This window comes from Bos mutus, chromosome 6 (genome assembly GCF_027580195.1).
Source record: "Bos mutus isolate GX-2022 chromosome 6, NWIPB_WYAK_1.1, whole genome shotgun sequence".
Lineage (NCBI taxonomy): Eukaryota > Metazoa > Chordata > Mammalia > Artiodactyla > Bovidae > Bos > Bos mutus.
Window position 1 is genome coordinate 11,810,636 of NC_091622.1, and position 26,929 is coordinate 11,837,564.

A 26,929-nucleotide genomic window follows, 5' to 3' on the forward strand; every position below is an offset into this window, starting at 1 on the left:
GAGGTGTATGAGACGTTTCAGTGAGTTAATATATGTTAATGCCTTAGTAGAGGCCTGGCATAGAACAAATCCAATAAATGCCACTTTTATAATTATTACTTAAATCAATCACTCAACCCCTGGCTTCACATTGCCAAGCACAGGCCAACCTCTCCAAGGGAAGAATACTCAAATTTTTTGGTTGGTTTTATTTGCTTCTTTGTCATCTATTGCTTTCCTGCTCTCCAGAGGTTCTCCTTCAGGCTTCTATCGGCTTCTTTTCTCAGTAGGCATTCTAAGGCCTCTCCATATTATTAATTCCAATACTTCAGTTACATTATATTCCAATTTCACTAAAATTCTCTGGGAAATTTATCAAATAGCAATTGTAAAATACTTCTGCAATTTTACAATAATTGTAATTGGAAAATGCCCTAATACTATAATTGTTTAGAAGTAAAGATGCCAACAAATATTAAAGTTAGATTTAATTATAACATTTGTTTGTCACATGAGCTCCATTGAGTCAGTTTATTTCAGTTTCAGTCAGTCTATTTCACTTTTCAAAATTTACCAGAAGCCCTTCATAAAATGTCAATCAGGGCTACTAGATTACTAACAAGGATTGCAAAATTTAAGCCCTCTAGTGGTCAACACCATATTGATCAATTTTTAAGATTGAAGGTATTCTCCAAAGATAAAAAATTACTCTAACTTATAAAAATATTTCCACCAAAAGATGACAGGTTACTATTTATGTCCCCTAAACAATTTACTATGTTTGAGGTGAGTAATTCACTCTATCAAAAAAAGTTGTTGAATACTCATGTTAATTTGTTCCTAAAATCATATATTTATCTCTATTATAGTAAAAAAAGAATTGAGAACCCAAGATAATTTATCAATACCTCCTGCCTTGAGTGTGGGTCCAATATTTTAGTAACACAATAAGTTCAATTTTTTATCATGTATATATCATATAGGCTTTAGGACCAGATATGAACACATTATTTATATGTGTGGCTTAGAGGAGCTAATAAATATTTCTAAATTTCAGTTTCTAATAGCTTTTTTAAAAACATAGATAATAATATCTACTTTATGAAAGTGAAGTCGCCCAGTCGTGTCTGACTTTTTGTGACCCCATGGACTGTAGTCTACTAGGCTCCTCAGTCCATGGAATTTTCCAGGCAAGAGTACTGGAGTGGCTTGCCATTTCCTTCTCCAGGGGATCTTCCCAACCCAGGGATTGAACCCAGGTCTCCCACATTGCAGGCAGATGCTTTACCATCTGAGCCACCAGGGAAGCAAAAATTATGAAAAAGAAACAAGATTAAAATGTATATTTTGACTAGTGTACTGTATGGAACAGAACATTTGCTCTTCAAATCTCTAAAAGAATCATGGTAGTGTTACCTTTGACTAATAAAGGAAAATTAAGATATTTCTCTAATTTCTTCAAAAATCATACTCTTACTGTAATTACTTGATTAAATCTAAACTCAAGTACATTTTATGTGTACTTAATAATTATTCCAACTTTTAAGTTGTAGATGACTTAATAAGATAGTTACCTTCTTTCAGAATTCTATGATTTAAGTTTTCAAGTTTAACACACTTACTAGTGTGCCATGGGGTGGGGGGCTGTGCTGGGCCTGTGTTGCTGTTCGTGGGCTTTCTCTAGTTGCCGCCAGCAGGGGCGATAATCTAGTTGCGGTGTGCAGGCTTCTCATTGCAGTGGCTTCTCTTGTGGAGCGTGGGCTCCAGAGGATGCAGCACAGGGGCTCAGTAGTTGCTCTGTGGCATGTGGAATCTTCCCTCACCAGGAATCCAACCTGTGTCCCCTGCATTTGCAGGTGGACTCCCAACCACTAGACCACCAAGGACACCAACCATTGTGCCATTTTTTAAAAGCAGGACTAAGTCTCAAGGACTAAAGGCAATATTAGATGATTTTTTTTATATTACTATCTATAAGTCATTCTATATAATTAATTTAAATGAAAATGAGTAGTAAAAAGGGATTGACAGTATTAATATATGGAAAATCATCTGATTTCTCTTAGTTCTAGAAATGTAAATTGGCTTTCTGATGAAATTATGTACTACTTTATTAGTTATATTTTACTTATAAAATATCCTTGGTTCATTATGTGACTGAGTATGTGTAAATACTATAAAAATAATACAACTTAGCCTTCATTCATTTTCTTCCCCCAAAGAGAACATAGACGTTTTTACTTATGTGGATCAGGCAACCATTTTTCATATTTCACTGTAAAGCCACCAGGTTAAGCTTTAATATTCTTCATGTGTAAAGCTAAATATCTGTTCCTATTTTCTAGCTCCATCCCTCTGCCAAAATTAGATCTTAAAAATGTCTAAAAGCAATTCTCTAGGGTTCTACTTTTAAAAAAAATAGGAAATAAGATTGTAAGTTTGTCATTGCCAAATGAAAGATCAGTTCAGTACAGTTGCTCAGTCGTGTCTGAATCTTTGTAACCCCATGAACTGCAGCACGCCAGGCTTCCCTGGAGCTTGCTCAAACTCATGCCCATCGAGTCAGTGATGCTATCTCAAGTCAATTTGTTTCAGATTATCAATGAATGATTCTTCAGTGTCTATTTTATGCAATAATTTTTAGTACATTTATGTCCCAAATGTTACATGGGGCATGCTTATTATTTATTATTCATTATTTATCTGAAATTCATACATTGTTGTTGTTCAGTCATTAAGATGTGTCTAACTCTTTGTAAGCCCATGGATAGAAGCACACCAGGCTCCCCTGTCCTTCACTCTCAGAGTTTGCTCATATACACTGCTCATGTCCACTGAGTTGGTGAGGAAATCCAACCATCTCATCCTCTGTCATCCCCTTCTCATCCTGCCCTCAATCTTTCCCAGCATCAGGATTTTTTCCAATGAATCTGCTCTTCGAATCAGATGGCCAAAATATTGGAGTTTCATTTATCTGAAATTCATACATGGGGCATACTTATTCATTACCTGATATTTAGTAAAATTAAAATTTAACTGGTGGGCTATATTTTTATTTGCTGAATCTGGTAACCATTAGAGGAAGACAAAAATTATTTTGGAAGAAACATACAAAACAAATATTTCAAAACCCGCATCTTATATTTTAATTGAAGAATCAATGGATCTCCAGTCCCCTAGAAATGCAAAGCCAACCCCTGAAGAATTTTACATATGTGGAGAGAAGAAAAGGACTAGTTTTGCTCCAAATCTAGATTGTTTCTGTTGCTCCTGGCATACTTTTAATTCTGATATAAATCTCATAAATAATTGACTCAGGAAATCTCTGAGAGTTAGAGGGTAATGGGCAGTCTGAAATGTAAAAATTTAGAGGTATTGTGGATAACTGCCCTACCCACCAGAGACTAATTCACAGTTTTAAAATATACATCCTTACCTTCTAAATCATAGCTAATTGAACCAGCAGTAGATGATACATTCAACTGAAATCTCTTTACTAGAGATTTGTAGTTTGGATTATATTTTCTTTGTGTGACTGGACCTGAAATATGCAAAGCCGAAGCATTTGATGGGGTCTGCACTTACCCATTGGAGAAGGCAATGGCAACCCACTCCAGTACTCTTGCCTGGAAAATCCCATGGGCAGAGGAGCCTGGTAGGCTGCAGTCCATGGGGTCGCAAAGAATTGGACACGACTGAGTGACTTCACTTTCACTTTCCACTTTCATGCATTGGAGACAGAAATGGCAACCCACTCCAGTTTTCTTGCCTGAAGAATCCCAGGGATGGGGGAGCCTGGTGGGCTGCCATCTATGGGGTCGCACAGAGTCGAACACGACTGAAGCGACTTAGCAGCAGCAGCAGCAGCCACTTACCCATATGCTGCCTTTTAGAAACTAGAAAAAGTCACCCTTTTTAGGACAACTCAACCCTGAGGGTTCACAGCTTGGCTAGCAGAGCTATATTGTGCTTTTGACTGTATCCAATGCTGGACACCTTTGTGTTGTCAGCAACCTATACAATTTCATGTGATTGCCTTGCCATTTTATGCCATGCGAAATAGAATATATACACAGAAAGATGTATAAATGAGAGATGGAGTATGAATACTGCTAACTCTTTGATGGTTTTTTCATTTCTAAATTCCAAACTTCTCTGGGACAAAAGTTTATTCCTATTGTGTTTTGTAAAATATCCTTGAATTTGTGTAATAAATTCTTCCATTTTGCTTAAGATAGTTCAAGCTCATTCTTGACACTTGAAAAGAGAAAATTGTAATTAGTTACATAAATAATGGCTTTAAAATAATATCTTAGGAATCACTGATGCAGTCTGATAAAATTCTGGCAATAATCTGTATTCAACTGACATTTGAATACACCAATGTGCCTTCTTTTTACTTCTGGATTGATCTTGGCTTCAGAGGCTAACAGATCCTTCAGTGAACAAAAAGGATTGCCTTCAATTTCATCCAGAGTGAATTTAATTTTCATTAACTTCCTATGCATAATAAGTTCCTCAGAGTGGACTATAGACTGTACTGCTTGATATAAAATGCCTTTTCTTTCATTAGAACAATCTATAAACATAAAATTGAAAGGTGGTAAAGAAGGAATCAGAAGTTTTATATAAAAACAGTGTAATGACGTGAAGGCAAAAAAGAATAGAAACAAAGGAATAAATAACAGCAAGAATGGAACCACTTGATTTATTAGTAAGACCTCTCTGGGAAGTAGCGTATACCTCACTAGCTTTTTGTTTTGTTCTGTTTTGTTTCATTTTTATAGGGTGGAGAAAACCTCTGCTTTTTCATAAACTGTAGCATCTTGAGTCTTCACAGAACCATGTTCATAGACATATTTACTTCCCTCCCAGGTGGCCAAATAGGGAGTTATTTATTTATTTATTTTGTGCTGTCTTTCTGTTATTTTACATGAGAGGCAAACTCACTCTAGCACATGGGTAATTACAGATAATCTTTCATATAATCGTGTGTTGACAAGCATCCATTTTGCACATTATCCAGAGGATGCCCCAGCCCTTGTTAATTGTGAGGTAGACAGTTTTCCTTCTTACAGTGACAATCATGGTTTGAGTATAAATAAACACATGGTCATTAAAGAAATTCAGTTCAGTTCAGTTCAGTCGCTCAATTGTGTCCAACTCTTTACGACCCCAAGGACTGCAGCATGCCAGGCCTCCCTGTCCATCACCAACTCCTGGAGTTTACCCAAACTCATCTCCATTGAGTCGCCTGATGCCATCCAGCCATCTCATCCTCTGTTGCCCCCTTCTCCTCCTGCCCTCAATCTTTCCCAGAATCAGGGTCTTTTCAAATGAGTCAGCTCTTTGCATCAGGTGGCCAAAGTATTGGAGTTTCAGCTTCAACATTAGTCATTCCAATGAACACGCAAGACCGATCTCCTTTAGGATGGACTGGTTGGATCTCTTTGCAGTCCAGGGTACTCTCAAGAGTCTTCTCCAACACCACAATTCAAAAGCATCAATTCTATACTCAGTTTTCTTCACAGTCCAACTCTCACATCCATACATGACAACTGGAAAAACCATAGCCTTGACTAGATGGACCTTTGTTGGCAAAGTAATGTCTCTGCTTTTGAATATGCTGTCTAGGTTGGTCATAACTTTCCTTCCAAGAAGTAAGCGTCTTTTAATTTCATGGCTGCAGTCACCATCTGCAGTGATTTTGGAGCCCAAAAAAATAAAGTCTGCCACTGTTTCCACTGTTGCCCCATCTATCTGCTATGAAGGGATGGGACCAGGTGCCATGATCTTAGTTTTCTGAATGTTGAGCTTTAAGCCAACTTTCTCTCTCCTCTTTCACTTCCATCAAGAGGCTTTTTAGTTCTTCTTCACTTTCTGCCATAAGGGTGGTGTCATCTGCATATCTGAGGTTATTGATATTTCTCCCTGCAATCTTGATTTCAGCTTGTGCTTCTTCCAGCCCAGTGTTTCTCATGATGTACTCTACATATAAGTTAAATAAGCAAGGTGACAGTATACAGCCTTAATGTACTCTTTTTCCTATTTGGAACCAGCCTGTTGGTCCATGTCCAGTTCTAAGTGTTGCTTCCTGACCTGCATACAGATTTCTCAAGAGGCAGGTCAGGTGGTCTGGTATTCCCATCTCTTTCAGAATTTTCCAGTTTGTGGTGATCCACAAAGTCAAAGGCTTTGGCATAGTCAATAAAGCAGAAATAGATGTTTTTCTGGAACTCTCTTGCTTTTTCGATGATCCAGCAGATGTTGGCAATTTGATCTCTGGTTCCTCTGCTTTTTCTAAAACCAGCTTGAACATCTGGAAGTTCACAGTTCACATATTGCTGAAGTCTGGCTTGGAGAATTTTGAGCATTACTTTACTAGCGTGTGAGATGAGTGCAATTGTGCGGTAGTTTGAGCATTCTTTGGCATTGCCTTTCTTTGGGATTGGAATGAAAACTGACCTTTTCCAGCCCTGTGTCCATTGCTGAGTTTTCCAAATTTGCTGGCATATTGAGTGCAGCACTTTCACCATCGGGAAGAGATTAAAGAAATTACCACTTCTTGAATCTAAGCTAAGAAATTTAGAGTAGGTTACAGTGACTTAGCAGCAGCAGCAGCACAGTGATATCTATTTTCTTCTATTTTTACTTAACCTCCTTCTGTATCAATAAGAATTCTAGGAGTAAGTTTCTTAACTTCATGGGATTAACCTTTAATTTTTTCCTGATATACAGTAACATATAAAACAAAAATTTAATTTTTAACCAGTTATTATCTGGTTTATACATGTTTGTAGTGTCATGTATTAAATTCTCAGAACAGGCTTTAGAATTCAAGAGACCTAAATCAAAGGATAGCTCTATTTGCCTCCTAAGGTGTGACCTTATGGAAGCAAACATCCCGTTAATTGAATTGTTTGCCCAAATGTATACTAGGTATTATATAATAAACCTTACTTTTCATGATTATTGAAAGTATTAAAAACAATATATATAAAGTGATTAGCAAAGTGTTTGGCACATTGAAGACCCTAAATAAACAATAGTCATTATGGGACAAATGCAGATGAGCCTGAACATTTATTTTAAGGTCTCATTTTTTACCATGGCCTCAAATCCCATGGATGGAGGAGCCTCGTGGGCTGCAGTCCATGGGGTCGCTGAGGGTCAGACACGACTGAGCGACTTCACTTTCACTTCTCACTTTCATGCATTGGAGAAGGAAATGGCAACCCACTCCAGTGTTCTTGCCTGGAGAATCCCAGGGATGGGGAGCCTGGTGGGCTGCCGTCTATGGGGTCACACAGAGTCGGACACGACTGAAGTGACTTAGCAGCTTAGCAGCATTTTTAATGGCTTCCCTGGTGGTTCAGTAGGTAAAGTGTCTGCCTGCAATGCGGGAGACCTGGGTTAAATCCTTGGGTTGGGAAGATCCCTGGGAGAAGGAAACAGCAGCCCACTCCAGTATTCTTGCCTGGAAAATCCCACGGATGGAGGAGCCTGGCAGGCTACAGTCCATGGGGTCACAAAGAGTTGGACGTGGCTGACTGACTAACACAAACACACATATTTTTAATATAGAAGATGAGTAATCAAAATCATAGAAGACTGGGGAAAATGGGCTGATGATTAGAGGAGAAGGCTCAGTGGGTAAAACAGTCCTATGATGCTGGCTTGTAAATGGGAAGAAATAAATCCCTACAGGTATTTTTAATACAGATACTCCTAATATAAAATCTACAGGCTGTGATAATGTTGGAAGTGGGAACTATAAGGAAGAAATCAAATGATACTCCAAGGATTGATTTTGAATAGCGGGGAAATGGTACCATTAACATAAATTGAAGCTTTGGGAAGGATACACTTTGGCATCAAAGCATGAAGTGAGATATAAGGATGAGCATTTCTGGAGAGCTATGGGGCTTGGGATCATGATTTGGGAGGTACCTACATGGAGGCAAGAGTCAAGGGCTTTAGCAGTGTTATCCACTCCAAAGTAGTGGGAAAGGCCTACATTTAAGGAAAAAGAAAACAAGAAAAGAAGAATAGGCAGAAAAATGAATGATGAGTAGCAGTGAGAAAACCAGAACTAGAATTGAAGAGGTCAAAGAAAGGCAGTTTTAAGAAAATCTACATAATTGGTTATGTAGATTCCCATGAAGATGATGCTTGGGTCAAGTTGCCTGGATTTAGTCACTGGGAAGGGGTTAGTTTTTCAGGCATGTCCAACTCTCTCCGACTCCACAGACTGCAGCCGGCCAGACTTCTCTGTCCATGGGGTTCTCCAGGCAAGAATACTGGAGAGAGTTGCCATTTCTTCCTCCAGGGGGTCTTCCCAACCCAGGCATCAAACCTGGGTCTCCCACGTTGCAGACAGATTCCCTACAATCTGAGTCACCAGGGAAGCTCCAGTCACTGGGAGTCCTTGGTTATTAGTAGGACCCTCAGAGTGATAGAGACACTACCAGATCACGTAGACTTTAGCAGGTGGCAGTGGTCACTGTTGATAAAAGACCTTTAATATGGCTTTACCAGCCTGTTGGAAGAGCCTGAATTGAAGTTCAGGAAGAAGACCTTGGAAATGTGCTAAGGAAATGAGATGGCCTCCAAGGATTCTTCTTTCCAACATTTCCTTAGGAAAGGGGTTTCCCTCTAGTCACTGTAATATCTAGTTATGATTTAGGATTTTTTTTAAAACATTTAATTTTATATTGGAGTATAGCTGATTAACAATGTTGTTTCAGGTAGACAGCAAAGTGACACAGCTATATATATATATATATGTATACATGTACCCCTTCTCCTCCAAACTCCCCTCCCATCCAGGCTGTCACATAACAAAGACTTAGGATACTATCATTAAATTCCCCGTCTTAACATTTAGTCACATTTGCAGATATAGCCTAACCTGGATTAGCCCTGAGGTTAAGTAAGAAACTAAGTTGAGGAATGAGGGTACCAGCGCCAGGAAGAAGCAAAACTGGAGATGAGACCTCCAAGAGAGAGAGGAAGGTTGGGCTCAGCCAAAATTCTGCAGCGGGAGGTGATAGCTACATAAGCAGTATGTTTAGAAAATGAGTCACCTAGCTCTCTGGAAAAGCAACTGTTGACTGGTTAATATTATTTGACACTTGGGGATTGGTGTAGTTAATTAGTGAAGCAGAAAATTCAGCTGCTTTTCCCCTGAAGCCAAGTGACTTCTGTAGTCCATTTGTTCTTCCCACACTGTCCCTCTCCTTAAAGAGCAGCCAGTCCTAAGTAGCTAAGTATTTTCAGAGTTAGCCATTTGAAAAATATAAAATATATGTATGAGTGTCTAGCTGTGGCATGTAAAGTAAAAATAAATAAAAATATGGAAGATAACATATAATGATTAAAAATACAGGCTCTGTGGCTCAGCTTACCTGGGTTTGATTCCTTATCTTACTTGTCACTTCCTCGAGACGAACAGATCTGTTCCTGTTGACTCATTTGTAAAATTAATGCAAAAGAAAACTATCTCAGAGAGTCATGAGTCATGGTAAATACTCAACAGATGCTACCAATTAGTATTTTAGACACTCTTGAGAGTAAAACTTGAACTGGCCCTTGTTTCTAGTGAGAAGTAATGTTATTTAAATTAGTCCCATTTTTTCACTCATAAGATGAAAAGTATCATTTGTCTTACATGATTACTGTGAAACTGTACCATGGAAGGAGTAGTTATTACTATTCCTCCATCCATTTTCTCCATCACCGAAACAAGAAAACTTTAAGGAAGAAACCACAGAGTTAACTTTTTTGATTTTGGAATACATATTTCAATTCCCAAATATATGCACATTCAAAAGTTTTATCTCTTTATAACATTCATTACTTTTATTACACAAATGTATTCAATGAAGAAAAATTCCAAAATATTGGGAAAAAATCATTCATATTCTTATCCCAAAAGATAAGCACAGTTAAAATTTAGAAGGTTGTCCTATGAGAATTTTCTCTCTCTCTCTCTCTATTTATCCTTCCAAACAACCAAGCATATCACACTGGGGTTAAAGTAAAATCTTTAGTAACTTGAATTTTTAGTTAATATGTTGTGATATTGTTCAATGCCAGTACTTTGCTGCAACATAATTTAATACTTCATATGTTTCATTGTATGACTAAGCCAATGTTTGTGAAACTACTTCCTATACTTTGTTGTTGAGTTCCTCAAAATATCTTCAGACAATCTGTTAATAAAGTACTCCCAACTCATTAAAATAGGGAGAATACCATCTTGACAGGGCCTTAGCAGTGTTTCAGAAAGAGGTACTTAGAGGTGAGATATTTATAGGATTTGAGGTCTGGCCTGAAGAGGTATAAGCAATCTTTCAAGAAGGGAAATGGAGAACTGGGCAAAGTTTAAAACTGGTGGATACTATGAAATTAGTCTGGACAACTAACCTGATGATCAAGCTGCTTGATTAGGACAGCAGATTAATGTTTCTAAAAACTTGATGTGAAGAGAGTTCCTGAAGCAGTCTGTAAAGTTATTTATTGATTTATAGGGTTGGACATGACTGAGCGACTTCACTTTCACTTTTCACTTTCATGCATTGGAGAAGGAAATGGCAACCCACTCCAGTGTTCTTGCCTGGAGAATCCCAGGGACAGGGGAGCCTGGTGGGCTGCCGTCTATGGGGTCACACAGAGTCGGACACAACTGAAGTGACTTAGCAATAGCAATAGTACTATATTACCTAGCCAGAGTTTTCCTAAAACAAAAAATAAAACCTAAGTCACATCAATAAATTTACATATTGTTAACATCAATAGCCTGCAGTTTTGTCTAATGCATATTTACACAGTTGATTTCAATTATCAAAGTTTTTATTTTTTAATTAGTTTTCCCTATACTCTAGTTTCTCTTCAGATCATATAAATCTTTCACCTTTTTAATATTACTTTTCTCAAGTATGTTTTATATATCCATTTATTTCTATTATCACTAGTACCACCACCTAAATCCAAGCCTCTACGTTCCTTTACCTTGCCTTGTAAGCTGATCGCTTTCAACTGCTAACACTCTTCCTCCACAAGGCAGTCAGAATGAATTTATGACACAGAATGTCACTTCCATTCTTAAAACCTTTTCAGTATTTACATATTGTTCTTCATATGGTTTTAAGTTCCCCACGAGAGCCTCTCTGACCCACTCCTATGGCCTTATTCTGTTCACTGCAACCTAATCCAATAGACCTCTTTTGGTTCCTTGAATCTGTGGTGTTCCATCTCTTGGAATGCTTTTCCCTGTACTTTCTTTTATATAGTTAATTCCTACTTATCCTTCAGATCTCATTTTGCTCATCCTTCTCCAAGACAAATATTATACATTTCCATAGCTCCCTATATTCTTCCTTTGTATTATTTAATTTTTTTACAAATAATTAATGCCTATTTGTGATTTAATGCCTATCTCCCCGACTCAAAAGCAAGCCCTATAAAAGCAGGGACACTATTTACTTTGCTCTACATTACATCCTCAGACTCTCTGGCCCACTACACAAACACACAATGTGTAGTATAAATGTTTCTCAATCAGTGGCACAAGGCTTCACGTTTATGCTGCAGGAGTTCTTTGTTTTGTTTCCTGTGTGCTTTGATAACGCACCCAGCTTAATTGCCTTCACCTTCAAAAACACCTTTTCACTCTTAATTTGAGGGCATGTCTTCTTTGTTAAATGAGCCAAATAATTGTGAAAAGAAGTGTTGTTCACAAAAAAGCTACTAATTGAAGCTCTTTTTTTTTTTCCCCCACAGATATAATAAAGCATTGAAAATGGGAGGTTTTAGAGAGAAACGTGCCTGTCTCTTTGCAGAGTATTGCTATAGCTTCCAGATATTCTAAAAATATGTCCTTTTGAATGAAAATAGGACTATGTGTGTATGTAGTAGGAAGTGAGAAGGGTAAACTGGTTCTTTTATTAATATTTCTTTTTTAACTTGAACCGTATAGATACATGTTCTGACTGGAGTTGGGCCATTCTGTAACAAAGCTAACTCTCAGTTATCACACTAGTGGAAACTAATATGATGTAGAAAAAACAAAATATGGTCATAACCCAAATCACCTATTTCCATTCATTCATTCATTTGTAATTTTACTCATAATCTTTGAATTATAGTGATACTTTCTATCTGTCCAGGACTTTTGATTTTAAGAGTTTTATTTACATACTTTGTTTTTGATATGGTAGACCAACCCAGAAAAAAAAAGATAGGATCCTCAAAACTCAGCTCCCTTAAAAACAGGAAGTTTATTTCTTTGATCTAGAGCAGAGTTCTGGGTTAGCAGCAACTCAGCCCTTATGCTCAGGGACCCAGGCTGACAGTGACTCTGCTGTCTTCAACATGATGATTACAAACTGCTATCAGAATTAGTTTAAGTCATTTAGGAAACGTGAAGAACATTAAAGAACATGCAGAGGGGGCAAAACCTGGAGTGACATACATCACTTCGGCTCACACATCTTTGCCAAGAACATCATCTGGAGGCAGGGAAATCTGGAAGATATATTCTGCCTATGTGTTCAGATCCACCCATGTTTCTGTAGAAGGAGAATAGTACAGATTTTGGTGGGTAGGTTTGGTCACATGCATTATCTCATTGAGCAAATAGATTTTTAAAGCCTCTTCTCTTTCTGCTTTTTGAAGGAATAAATGAGCATGTCAATCAAGCTCTTGAGAGAGTCAATTCCTAGGCAGGTTGATAGGAAGTCCAGGGTCCCCAAGAAGGAGAGGGGGATCTGGAACTCTCAAAGAGGAGATAGGGCTCTGAAATTCTCAAGGAGGAGGAAAGGACAAATGCCTTTTTTCCCTCTACATTCTTTAGTCTTAGACACCTAAAACATTTTTTTTTTTCCTTTAGGCCTGGAACTGATGATTAAACCACAAACAACTAAGTTTAAATTCTGTATTAAGGAATATACAGGGCTTCCCTAGTGGCTCAGATGGTAAAGCGTCTGCTTGCAATGTGGGATACCCGGGTTCAATCCCTGGGTTGGGAAGATCCCCTGGAGAAGGAAATGGCAACCCACTCCAGTACTCTTGCCTAGAAAATTCCATGGATGGAGGAGCCTGGTGGGCTACAGTCCATGGGGTCCCAAAGAGTGGGACACAACTGAGTGACTTCACTTTTGAAGGATTATACAACAACAATGTATCCTGCTTGAGGACAGTTTCTCCTTCCTAAAATCCTTCTGGCTAATCCTGTTAACTTAAAATGTAAAATGTGGGAGTGGGTCTAGTCAGCTCTTTACAACCTTGAGACATTCTTTTGATTTATTATAATAACCAATTATAAAGTATATAACTCCATTGCTTAGACTAGCGAGGGGGGCACTCTCCAGCCCCTCTCTGATGTCTATGTCAGAAGCGTTCTCTGTCCCTTTTTATACTTTAATAAAACTCTGCTACACAAAAACTCTTGAGTGTTCAAGCCTGGTCCCTGGTCCCGAAGTTAAGTCTTATTCTTCGGAGATCACAAATCTGACATTGTCCACTGTAAGCTATCACTCTGTGAAGCAAATAATCAGAGAGATAAGAAATATCAGATGCCTAGATGATCTAGGAAATGAATAAATAGTATCTGAATAATAAATTATAATAAATAGTAATAAATTAACAGGACCTATCATGCAAATGGGACATAAATTATTGTAATTATACAGGGTTGATGGTAGTAAATTGAGTATATTTTACCATCTATTCTGAGTCCAGTTTGTGTTGTCTATCTGATATATAGCGTGCAGCAAATCCTTGGTGTTGTCCTACATGATGAAAAAAGAAATTTCAACTTTTGGCAAAGGTAACTTCAGGTTTAAACCATTGATTATTTGAAAAAGTAAAGTTTTGAAAATGAAGAATGTTGGAAGAGATGCTACCTTCCTCTGAAGATATTTAAATTAAAAGAGTGTCAACTTAAAAAAAAATCACACTACATGAGTTTACGTTTTATTCAGGGTTTTACTGCAGACTATAGCCAAGGAGAGAGGTCTGAGGAACTGTTCCAAAGAGGTAGGAAAGGAACTGGTATACATATGAATTTGGGGGCTAAGAAATACATACGGTTGAGGATGTGCATGCGTGCTAAGTCACCTCAGTCGTGTCTGACTCTTTACGACCCCATGGACTGTAGCCCAACAGGCTCCTCTGTCATAGGATTCTCCAGGCAAGAGTACTGGAGTGGGTTGCCATGCCCTCCTCCAGGGGATCTTCCCAACCCAGGGATCAAACCCACGTCTCCTGCGGCTCCTGCATGGGCAGGTGTGTTCTTTACCACTAGTGCCACCTGGGAAGCCCATAGTTAAGCAAACATCTTGGCAAAAGATTACTGCTAATTACAAAACAGACATCTTAGTGATTTTAGTGCTTTTCTATGTATGGGATGATTTAACAAGGGAGAACATTTTCTGGATCATAATAGACTAGTAGGGCAGACATCCTAGAGGATTTTTAGGTTTTTAACAGGGCTTAATCTAGACATAGCACATGAATGGCCTACCAACAAAATCCTTGGCTGACCTAAGAATAAGCCTTCCTAGCACCACTGGACAGATCAGTCACTAAATGCCTCCCGAACCTTGGTTGAATTTACGACCTAAAGGAGGAGGATGGAGAATGTGAAGGGAAAAAGAATGCAGGGCCTTGCTCATCATCCAGTTGTATAAGGCTTAAATCACAACCCACTGTAGTGGCCTGCGGGCAGTGCACCCTGAAAGGAATTCAGAATGAAAAACAGGATGAAGCTCTGTGTGCTTTAGATGAATGGGCCACTAGATAGTTAGATGCTTATCAAGGTGAATTTCAATGAGCACAAATTAAAGCAGTTAGGAGATTGTTTTGGCAAACTGGTTAAGAGATAATGATGGTTTGGTCTAGAATGCCAGTGATAAGAAATGAAGTGCAGTGCATAGATAATTCTAGGAATGTTTGAAACAAGGTATGGGACAGCGACAAGAGAGATGAATCTATGAAACTACCCAGGTCCCAGCCAGAAAATGCATGATAGAGTGTACTAAAGATTTGGGCCTTTTTTTTTTTAAAGAAGTTGAGCTAATATGTTGAGTTAATAATGGTATCCACACTGAGGATACATTAGATTTCTTTAGTGTGAATTCACTAAAGGGTGACCTAATGCCTTAATATGAGCGAGAAAAGTTGATGGCCTAAAAGAAAGCATTTACAGTGGGAATGACATGAGGTGTGTGGACTCATGATTGGCTGTGGGAGGAAGTTAGAGGGACTGTTACAGGCGACCCTCAAGTTTTGCTGAGATATGGAGGAGGTGCAGGTAGAGAGGGAGTCTGGGAGATTAATCAGAAATAGAGGCAGATTCTCTGGAAGGAATTTTCTAAAGGGGACTGGCAACACACATCTGAAGCTCTCAGAGAGGTGGGAGTTGGAGATAAAGATTTCAGTCATTAGCATTTTGATATCTAGCAGACTTGGTTTTTCCCTTTTTCATTTTCCATGTGCCTGAAAGCAAGGAGAGCCCTACTTGACCCCTTGGGAGTTTACATCCCTTTTTTCTCCTTTCCCCCACAGCTGGTGGTCAATGACTGCCTGGTGAAGGATCAGGAGAGTCCTCGCCTGAAACACTCCAAGCTGCTGGTAGATCAGGCTGAGCCTCGGACTTTGCTGAAGGCACACACTGGGTTTTTTGTTTATGTTTTTATCCTGCTTCTCTACTTCCTTATCCTTCTCTCTGAGACAATAACTTTGCCACAATAACTCCCTCCCCTTGTGTAAGAACCTACACCTGGAGAAGCAAAAGCCAGACAATAATCAGGAGAATAAGAGTTATTAAGGAGGCCTGGGAAAGCTGTGTAAAATAAGAAAAAGAGCTGCCTAAGATGGTGGACACCAAAGAGCAACCAGTTACTATATAGATAGAGAAAAGCAGCCAGGAATGAGCCTGAGGAAAAGAGCAGAGAGAAATGGGCTGGGGCAGTGAGTTGCTGTGAATGCAGAATGTGGTTATCAGACATGGAAACTGACAGAGAATTCAGGTCAAGAGTATGAAATGATACAGAGAGGTCAAGTTATGTAAGGAGTGAAAAGGATCCACTAAATACAGCAACAAAGAGGACTCAATACCATATTAAAGATTGAAGATTTTTAATACTTTGGAAGATAAAGACTAATGATAACATATACTCATTTTTAAAAAGAAAAGGTATTTTTGAGCATCTATTAAGGTACAAGTCCTGTGCTAGTGCTGTGGTGAGGAACTGAATAGCTGTTCCTTACCACGAAGGGACCAATACACTAATTGTCGGAGTGGTAAGTGTTGCAACAGTAGTAAGTGAGTCATTACCAGTGCAGACTGATGCTGAAAGCTTGGCCTCTGTGCAATGGTGCCGAATTAAGTCTTGGAGACAGAGTTTTGGGTGAAGAAGAAAAGAATAGCTTTATTGTTTTTCCAGAGAAAGGGGGACACAGTGGCTCCTGCCCTGAAAAATTATGTGTCCCATCCTGGGAGGATTTGATGAGGCATTTCATAGCAATGATTCAAGGGTGAGGATGCTGACATGATGAGGGTGTGTGCAGGGCATGCACTCCTCTAAGCTATTCTCAAGTAATCTTCTTGACAGGGCTTCCCTATTGGCTCAACAGTAAAGAATCTGCCTGCAATGCAGGAGGATGGGGTTTGATCCCTGGGTCAGGAAGATCCCCTGGAGGAGGAAATGACAACTTGCTCCAGTATTCTTACCTGGCAAATCCCAGGGACAGAGAGGCCTGAGCAACCAAATAACAAATCTTCTTGATGAGCTTCTCCGGTTCCTTTAATGTAGCCTCGGGCGGCTTCTTGGCAGCTCCTTCCTTGATTAGCAGTTGTTCGCATCTGCTCTTTGAAACTCAGGGAAAGTCATGGAAGCTGGAGTCCATTCTCTACAAACAGGAAAATGGGGGACAGAAAGGCTCCCGAGTTTAGGAGCCCCACAGGGTCCTGCTGTGTTTCAAGAGGAAGACAGCATCTGCTAATTTGTTTCGTTTGTTAATGACTCCAGTTATTTCAATTTACCCATCGTATTTAATACAATTTCTTACTACAATTCTTTTAACAGTGGTAGGTATGCATATATGTTCATGAAGCATCAAGTATACTAACCAGTATACTTGAAAGTGATGGGAAAGAGCTACTTTTTGGATATTGCTTATTTTGTTTAGTTGCACGTTTATTTTTATTTTTAGTAAAAAAAAAAAAAAGAAAAAAAAAGCACCCAATGAAACAAAGCAAACGTTTCTGTTACTATCTTTTGTTTTATAAATAGTTAATTTCATCTGCACGTTTATCTTGCATAAATGGATGTTAGGGTGAACAGAAAATCTACTCACTTGTAGACTGTATTTGTGTCTGACTCTATGTGGTTATTGTACCTTAGGAAGACTAACTGAAAAAAGCAATAGCAGATTGCTTTAACAGAAAAAAAGCAACGGCGAGTTGCTTTTTCCCCCTTGGCTCTAAATCTACTGAGTGGCTTACAATACAGAGCCTGCTAAAATTCTCACAGAAATCTACCTATTACAGATGGATTCTGCTTTTGAGGGAGCTATGGAAATAGTCATCATTTCATTGTTTCCTGTATGCAACTTTGTAGCAAGGAGAAATCAATACCTGTGAATATCCACTTTGCTCATTTAAGTATTAGAAACTTATCCCTTCCTAGTAGGGCTACTGAAGTAGCAATGTTTAATTGCAATGTTTAATTACAAGATTTCTATCCTTTATTCTCATTTTGTATTTGTATATGGTGACCATTTTCAGGTCTTCTATCTCTTTGCTACTGTTTGTCAGCTGATGCTATCACAAAAAAAGGATGGGATACATTTACAGCAAGATTTCCTTTTCCTCTTGGCACCGATATGATTTCACGTGACTGAAGTCTAGCAATCCAGGTAGAGTCAGGGCTCTGCTTACTATTACTTTTCAAACCAACAGTTGTCCAACCATCTACCACCCCATACCCCTTCTCCTTTATTTGCTGTTATTGCCTTTCTAGTATTAATGGGTGAATTTTAAAAGATGATAAAATTATTATTTATATAATTATTATTATCATAATAATAAAATTATTATTAATATTTTGCTTCCACCTTAAGCAAAGTAGAAATCTAGAAGCTGGAAGCAATAAACCAAGTGATCTCAGTTTTTATGTGATTAAACCAATTGAGAAACCAAATAAGCTTCTATTTAGAAATTTTTTGTCTATTTTGCACATGAAAAATTCATTTCAAGCCACATTTTTCATTTCCTTACATTGACTTTTGTCTTCACAATGAGATCTAGTTATTTAAAACCTTTGGCACTGCCTTTTATTACAATATAAAATTTAGTAAGGCCAATATATTTAAGGAAACACATTCCTTCTTCCTTGACAAGTAAATTAGTACTAGATTCTTTTCCCTTGCTGTCAATTATTAGTGTATTTTAAAAATCCATTTCTGTGCATAAACACTTTTAATGATGGGATACTATGACCACTTTGAAAATGATCACCCTCATAGTAAGAAGTCTTAATGGTATGTTAATTATCAACTTCTGACCTTAATATAAAACCTGTGATTAATCTAAACCCCCAAATAATTAATCTGTCCATTCAACAAAGTTCATCAAGCAGCTATTATGTGCCAGAAACTGTTTTAGTTGCTAGAAATAGTGCGGTGAACAAAACAGCCAGTAGTTCATGCCCCTGGGGAGCTTAAATTCTAGTTAGGAAGTATAAACAATCAACAAGAAAAAATGTGTAGTACTGTAGGTGGTAATAAGTATTGAAGGGGAAAATAAATCAGGGAATGGGACTGGAAATCATGTTTGAAAGAGTTGCAGTAATTGATAGAACAGCCAGGGAAGGCCACCACGATAAGACAATATTTGAGAAAATATTGGAAGGAGGTGAAGAAGTGAGATAGGACAACTAAGAGATGAACATTCTGGGAAGCAGAGAACAGCAAATGCAAAGTCTCTACTCCAGAAACAGTAGTAGCCAGTGTGGCCAGAGGAGAGTGAGCCAGGGCACCAATTGAGGTAAGAAGGTTAGTGGAGTAGGGGTGGAGGAGAGATCCTCTAAGGCCTTATAAGTCATTTTTAGAATTTTGTTTTTCATCCAGTTGAGATGGTGTGAAGCCTTCAGCAGGTTTTGATCATAAGCATGGTTTGTTCTGACTGAGGTTTCAAGAGGATCATTCTGGCTCTTGAAGGAGAGGAGGTGAGCGCAGAAGCCAGAGACCAGGAAGGAGGCAAGAGAAGATAATCCATGTGGACTTCAAGTGTAAGTAACCTCAGAAGGATTATTGTCGTAGGTGGTCCAAGCACTAGACATATCTTCAGTTTTTTATTATTCTTGCCTAGAGAATCCTGTGGACAGAGGAGCCCAGTGGGCTGCTGTCCGTAGGGTCGCACAAAGTAGGACACGACTGAAGCGATTTAGCATGCATGGATGCATGCATTGGAGAAGAAAATGGGAACCCACTCCAGTATTCTTGCCTGGAGAATCCCAGGGATGGAGGAGCCTGGGGTCGCACAGAGTCAGACAGACTGAAGCGACTTAGCAGCAGCAGCAGCAGTTTTTGGTAAATAAAAGATATACTTTAAGTAATACAAAATATAGATCAGGGAACAGTGAAAATATATATTAAGCAGTGTATGCTTAAAAAGCACACTTTTATTGTCTAGTAATTTATCAGTTAGAACTGGACATGGAACGACAGACTGGTTCCAAATAGGAAAAGGAGTACATCAAGGCTGTATACTGACACCCTGCTTATTTAACTTATATGCAGAGTACATCATGAGAAATGCTGGGCTGGAAGAAGCACAAGCTGGAATCAAGATTGCCGGGAGAAATATCAATCACCTCAGATATGCAGATGACACCACCCTTATGGCAGAAAGTGAAGAGGAACTCAAAAGCCTCTTGATGAAAGTGAAAGAGGAGAGTGAAAAAGTTGGCTTAAAGCTCAACATTCAGAAAATGAAGATCATGGCATCCGGTCCCACCACTTCATGGGAAACAGATGGGGAAACAGTGGAAACAGTGTCAGACTTTATTTTGGGGGCTCCAGAATCACTGCAGATGGTGACTGCAGCCATGAAATTAAAAGACGCTTACTCCTTGGAAGAAAAGTTATGACCAACTTAGATAGCATACTGAAAAGCAGAGACATTACTTTGCCAACAAAGGTCTGTCTAGTCAAGACTATGGTTTTTCCAGTAGTCATGTATGCATGTGAGAGTTGGACTGTGAAGAAAGCTGAGCACCGAAGAATTGATGCTTTTGAACTGTGGTGTTGGAGAAGACTCTTGAGAGTCCCTTGGACTGCAAGGAGATCCAACCAGTCCATTCTGAAGGAGAGCAACCCTGGGATTTCTTTGGAAGGAATGATGCTAAAGCTGAAACTCCAGTACTTTGGCCACCTCATGAGAAGAGTTGACTCATTGGAAAAGACTCTGATGCTGGGAGGGATTGGGGGCAGGAGGAGAAGGGGACGACAGAGGGTGAGATGGCTGGATGGCATCACTGACTCGATGGACCTGAGTCTGAGTGAACTCCAGGAGATGGTGATGGACAGGGAGGCCTGGCGTGCTGTGATTCATGGGGTTGCAACGAGTGGGACACGACTGAGCGACTGAACTGAACTGAATCTATCAGTATTAAAACTAGATTATGTTTGTTTTATTGTATCACAATTATTGTAACCATTTACAATTGTGGGTAGTTTAAATAACTGAGATAAATATAGTAATTATGTAGGCCTCAGTACTTGAATATTTAAAAAACAATTTTCTTCCCAAGTTGTAAAATTCTATCTTTATTTATTGTTTTAATGTTACTTCTCCTGCTTAATTTTTAGATTTAGAGAAGAACATTAAATTATTACAGTATAACTTTTGGAACCATGATGACAAATTTTTAAGGTATGTATTAAAAATGTTTAGCCTAGACCACATTGATTTTTTTCATCTTTCTAGGCAAACTATTAATAGACACCTTGTTTCTTTTCTTCATACAGTTTTTGGTATCATCTTGTATTGCTCATTTTACACAGTATTTGCTTTTTATGATTAGGAATCAAAATATGTACAAAGTTCAATTTTGTTATAAGCATTAAAAACGGTAAACATTTTGAGAACTCTCGTATAAGCTATTATTGGCAGACTTGCATTCCTCAGACCAGGAAATGGATTTAAGTTATGTGTGACCGTGGACAAATTCACTACTTAAAAGCAACTTTTGGGAGCAAGCAGTTAGTAGTTCCTTTCAATCTTAGACTCTCTGTACCTCCTAGTTATGGTTCACCTTCCAGCTGTGAAATTTTGAGTTCTTGACATAATGCTGAGGATGAACGAACAGCAATCGAGTTGCAAGGTTTTTAGTTTCCCCATGCTATAAAACAAAAAGCAATAATTTGGAGAAGACTTCTTGTTTTGGTCTGCCTTTATTAAAGACACAGGACTGGAAGGAAGGCCCATGGGTAGTTTCGGCTATCAGCAATTCATCTATTTTAAATGTAATGGATATTTTTGTCCTGTTTACTGTAAACAGTGACAGATATGCTGATGAATAATAACGTGTTCCTGGACTGCTTTGTGCTTTTTCAAACAGCCATGAACAGAGTATAGCCAGGTGTCACTATCCGATCAGAGCTTTGAGCACACAAGCAGAGCACATGCAACCTCTCCTTTCCCTTTTTCCTTTTGCAAAGCGAAAGGCACTAGACTTGTTCACATGATGCGAGTGACGTCAGCCCCTACTAGGTCGCGTGACCGACATCTAACCTTCCCACTACCCCGCCCCCGCCGCCAGAGCAGGAAATCTCGCGAGAAACCGCCTTACTATCAGAACTTCGGGAGGTTACCGGGGAGTTACTCAGGAGGGAAGGTGTGGCTCGGTGGCGGAGTGCTTGCTTTCCTTCTGTTCACGTTCATGGCCCAAGCAGAGGCTTTTGGGGATTGCCAGAGTCTGAGCAACCCAGTCTAGAAAACGGCGGCGGAGGTGGAGAGTGAGGCGGCCGTCATATCAGAAGTGAAACGTGGCGCGGCGGGCGTCGCCCCTCGCTGAAGAGGCCGCGGGGGAGGGAGGAACCCCGCGCAGAGCGCCAGGGAGCGGGCGCAGTGGCTTCTGCCGGGGCGGGCGCACCATCATCGGTGCTTGGGGGAGGCCGGGACCCTTCTCTGGAAGCAGACAGTTGCCCACATCCGGCCCCCACTGTGTCAACACCGACTCAAGCCGAGACGAAGCGCCTGCACCTCTGGCCCTACCAGGGCACCGCGGCACGGGCGCCGGCTTGGGAGGCGGTCCCTGGTGCCCGGCGCCCGCACCCAGGCTGGGGGCCCCCGCGACCCCCGGTCGCAGTTTCCGCAGTCCACGAGTTGCCCCGCTTCTTCCCGCTAAGTCGGCCCCACGTTCCGGCAGAAGCCTAATTGCGGGTTTAACTGTAATTTTCCTGTCTCGCCTCCTTCACTTACACCCTCTCCAGGCGTCTCCCCCGCACATCCTCCTCCACCCACCTGGTCTCTCCCTAGACGGGCGTGCGCGCGTGAGACCCGGGGAGGGAGGGAAGGAGGAATCCGCGGAGGGACAGGGTGAGAGTCGCTAGCGGGAGGGATAGGACCAGCACGAGGGGGCTTCGGGAGGGAGGGGGTGCTGGCAGGCGGAGGGAGCGGCGGGAGGAGGCGCTGGGGAGGAGGCGGAGGCCCGGGGACGGCGGGCGAGGCTTCGCCCGAGCGGAGCGCTCTGTCTCTCGCCGCGCAGTCTCGGAGCCGCCGCGGGCTCGTGTGGAGCGCGAGGCCGCCGAGGTGCGGGCGGGAGAGAGGCCGGCTCCGGCGCGCCCCGCGCCCGCGCCCGCTGACAGCTGCAGCTGGGCTCACGCTGTCCGCTCCCGGCTCCGCGGCCTCCGCCCCCTCGGACTCCCTCCCCTCCGCCTCTACCCCTCCTGCCCCGGTGCGGATCGTTTCGCAACTGCTCGCCTCTCGCCCCGTGCCCGGCTGTTTTCCATTTCCCGGCCCCTCTTCTTGAGTACTTTGCGCCTGCATCTGGGGAGAGGGTCTAGAAAGGGGTCGGAGAGAGCGTCGGGAGGAGAAGAAGGAAGCGAGGCCCGGAGGAGGAGGAGGATCGGCGGACAGCAGGGAGGAGACCCCACGCCACCCTCTCTGGTCATCTCCCCTCCCGCCCCGCCCCTGCGCACACTCCCTCGCCGGCGAGCTACTTTCGGACGAGGAAAGTGAGGGCGGCCCTGGGTGACAGCGCCGCGGGGCGAGTCCCGGGGAAGCCGCGCGTCTGCTCTCGTCTGGTCCGCCGCGCTCCCAGCCAGGGGGACAGCCCGGACCGAGGATGGCTTCGACTACAACCTGCACCAGGTTCACGGACGAGTATCAGCTTTTCGAGGAGCTCGGAAAGTAAGCGCCTTTGCCGGGTACTCGCACGTCCCCTTTCCAGCAGAGGGCGGGTCGCGTTACCCCCGACCCACGGGCCTCCCGCGTGGGGCGAGGGAGTTGGGAGACGGGAGGAGAGGGAAGAGGGCCCCCGGTGTGTTGGCTCGGAGGAAGGTGTTGTCTTGGTAAGAGGAGGGGACGACGAAGGGGAACGACCTTCCACCCCGGCTGTGGCCCTTTCTGATAATCCTTAGCCCACCTTCTCCCGCTCCTCCACCCCCCTGCACTAGAGACTTAGTGGATTTACGATCCCTGCAGTTGTAGCTGTCATCCTGAGAAGTGTGCGAGCTCGCGCGCGCGCGTGCGCGTGTGTGTATGGAGAGGAAACAAGAACCCATGTAAAATGCAACATAGATCACGTTTTCTGTAAATAGAGATGCCGCCGGGTTCGCCGGCGAGTCAGCCATACGACCCACGTTCAAATGAGAACTCACTGCCCAGGACGGTGCCATATTTATTGATGCCGAAAGTTCAACTTGGCGTAGAGTCTGTTTCGCATCCAGTAGTTGTTCTGTCCAGGAAAAGAGCCTCCCAAAGGAACTCGACCCCCTGTCCCATATCCACTATTATTCCTTGCACTAGATTACTCGCTCATCATCACCCTTCCTAGGATTTACGTGAACATCTTCGAGTTCTCTGGGAGGATTTATTTACACAGGCAGTGGAAAAGCCCTCTGGAGACCGGGATAGTGCTTCCCAGGGGTAACCTAACGTTGTATGTTGTTTAAAAACGACCTTCTACACCTGACCGACAGGACTACTTGGCAGTGTTAAGGAAGGAGGCAGGAGACCTACTGAGAACCTGTGCAAAGGAACCTAGGGGCCGAGCCGTGAACGTTAATTTATGTAGCATCAAACCCAACCCCAGTTCCTCTATCGCTAATGTCGAACATTACTTAAGAAAGAGGTGCGTTTATGTGTATGTTGTTGTTTTCTACAGTTGAATTAAAGGATGTGTAAATATCTTTTAAATGTAATGAAGATCATATCCTTATATATTTATGTTGTCTGCTGTTAAAACATGGAGAATATGTCGGAAGAGCAGCTTAATTCAAATCTCTCCCCTCCCCCAGCCCAAAACAGGGCAGAGAGAAATCACCACAGCAGGATTTGTTAAACCACACACAAATGTTCCTAAGATTTATTTTAATGAAAACAATCGCCATATTTACTTACTTGGAGCCACATTAATTTTTTTTTCCTACCAAAATAAATAGGCAGCAGATTTTTGCTGCTCCTCTTCAGCTCTTTGCAGGATTTTTTTCTCAGAGCATTTGGTGCTGTGTGAGTGTGAATTGTAAAATGTTTTCAAATTTCATGTGCAAACAAGAGTCGTCATAATTGGCAGTTCCTTTCATTTTGTTGATTAATAATGTGTGCTCCCAGTTAAGTAAAATTTATTTTTGTTCTTCAACGTTAAAGAAGGTCTGAGTTTCCAGGAAGAATTGTTCGTTTTCTAGATATTACTATATGGTGCACTGATATTTGACAGTTCACTAAATTCAATAAAAATACTCAGATGTAAGTTTTTAATAGAATATCAAGCTGATTATATTGATGACCTGCTAATTATTGGTTTTCAGGGGGGCATTCTCAGTGGTGAGAAGATGTATGAAAATCCCTACTGGACAAGAATATGCTGCCAAAATTATCAACACCAAAAAGCTTTCTGCTAGGGGTGGGTATTTTCAACCACATATATGTTAATTGTGCATTTGTCACGTTGGTTATCGGTTCTGTTGTATGTTGGTTGTGTTCTCTGTAAGTAAGTCATTTAGTTATAATTGTAGCTGTAGGTATCATATTACCTTTTGAGATTATTTCCTGCCTGAGTGCTTCTTGGTTTGTGCAGTTTTAAAAATGTGACCAAATACAATTGTTACTTGATAAATTGTTAAAATCTTATCTTTTCTGCGGGTAATAGCATAACTATATTTTAAAGCAAATAAATGTCACTAAGTGCAATTTGCCTTTAGCTCCACTGTTAAATAACTTTCAGAAAAACCCTGGAATGGAAAAATGTAAGTCTCACAACTGTCATTATTCCCTTTTGCTTTTGAGGGGAAAAATAGGTCATAACTCAGTTAAATCGTATATTTCAATTGTAGTTACACTTGAACTTAATTCATTAAGGTATATTTAACAGTAACGGCTTTGGGAGGAATATTTTATAGTTGCTATATTCCAGGAAATTCAGCTTGATTTTGATGTTTCTGAGTGCAGTTTAGACCTTTACTTGATCATCTGCAGTAAGACTTCTCACTCATGTAATGTATTTTACATATGCTTTATAACTGCAAAGATAATTCATACTCATAAAATAGCTGTTGACATAAGCAAAAAACTTGGAGGGGTCTCATTGCATTCTTTTTATTTTGTTGAACTCATGCAAAAGTACTTATACTGAAAGGTTAGGCATTCCAATTATTGTGAGCACGTGTCTAAGGTATTAATATTTTCATGGGAATTTATGGTTTGATGAAATTAAAATGAAGAAAACGCCATAGTGTAAGTCCCTTTCAGTGACCTGATTTAAGTAATGAGAAAAGAAATCCCATCAGGGTTGCTTTTCTTTCTTTAATTTGTCTTCTAAGAAGTGTTGCTTCCTAGTATCTGGTATCATTGTGTCTGGTCTCTGCCATGATTTTTTTTTTCTCCTCTTTGTTGCAGATTCTGCTTTTAATGTGTACTTTAGGTTGACATTTCAGTTTATTCATTTAAGTGAAAGTTTGTATTTCTTTCACCTGATTTTAATGAGTCTGAGGACCATCTTATGTGTAAAAGTAACCAGCACCATAGATTCAGGACAGGAGGACTAATGGAATACACTTTATGCTCAATTATGTTCTCTTTTTCCACTTCTCTCTACTCCACAGGAAGATTTTTAATGGTGAAAAGGAGTTGCTATTGTACATGACAGTTTAGTGTAGAAAAGAAAAGTGCAAAAATGTAGTCAGATTCTTTCAGTGCTTGTATAATATCTTCCTGTATGCTTGGTACTTTTGGCAAGAGTGGGGGTATCAGTTCTTTTAGAGGTGTTAAAACACCTATCTCCTATCTTTCTGTGGCTTTAACATTGTCTCTTAAATGTGTTTCATTTTTACTAATTTCTTAATTAGAAGTCCCTTTTCATCCACCACCTTTCATACTGGCTACACCAGGATGGTAAACACCCCTGTCTCTGCTCACATAGGTTTCATTTTACTTTTGCTTCAAACGTATGAAGATAAGTCTTTAGGCTGCTGAAACTCCTTGCTGCTTTTCTGCTGATGTTCCTCACGTGTTCAATCTGTGCTTTCAAGAACAATGTACCCCACAGCTACCTTGCCCCTTCTGGATTTAGTGATCTTCATTGTTTCAGTTATATTTAGGAAAGTAGTTAGGGCTAAAATGCTTGCTTCATGTTCTCCCTTTGCAATTTTCTTGTGACTTCGAGCAAGTTTCTTAATCTGCTGAAGAATGAGGTGAAGAAGGTGACTCTGGAACTAG

At 40.6% G+C, this 26,929-nt stretch overlaps 1 protein-coding gene across 7 annotated transcripts in view; it reads left to right on the forward strand.

Annotated features, from left to right (window-relative positions):
* Positions 1-22,767: 22,767 nt before the first annotated feature.
* The window catches only part of CAMK2D (calcium/calmodulin dependent protein kinase II delta), a 307,719-nt gene continuing 303,557 nt past the window's right edge, over positions 22,768-26,929 (forward strand). For 2 of the 7 annotated variants that reach the window (XM_070371952.1, XM_070371951.1), the window contains exons 1-2: positions 22,771-23,404; positions 25,024-25,118. In XM_070371952.1, coding sequence (XP_070228053.1) covers positions 23,340-23,404; positions 25,024-25,118 — 160 coding nt within the window. In that variant the 5' untranslated portion in view covers positions 22,771-23,339. Of the gene's footprint in view, positions 23,405-25,023; positions 25,119-26,929 lie in introns of all 7 variants that reach the window. The other 5 variants (XM_070371955.1, XM_070371953.1, XM_070371950.1 and 2 more) reach the window with 4 other exon arrangements.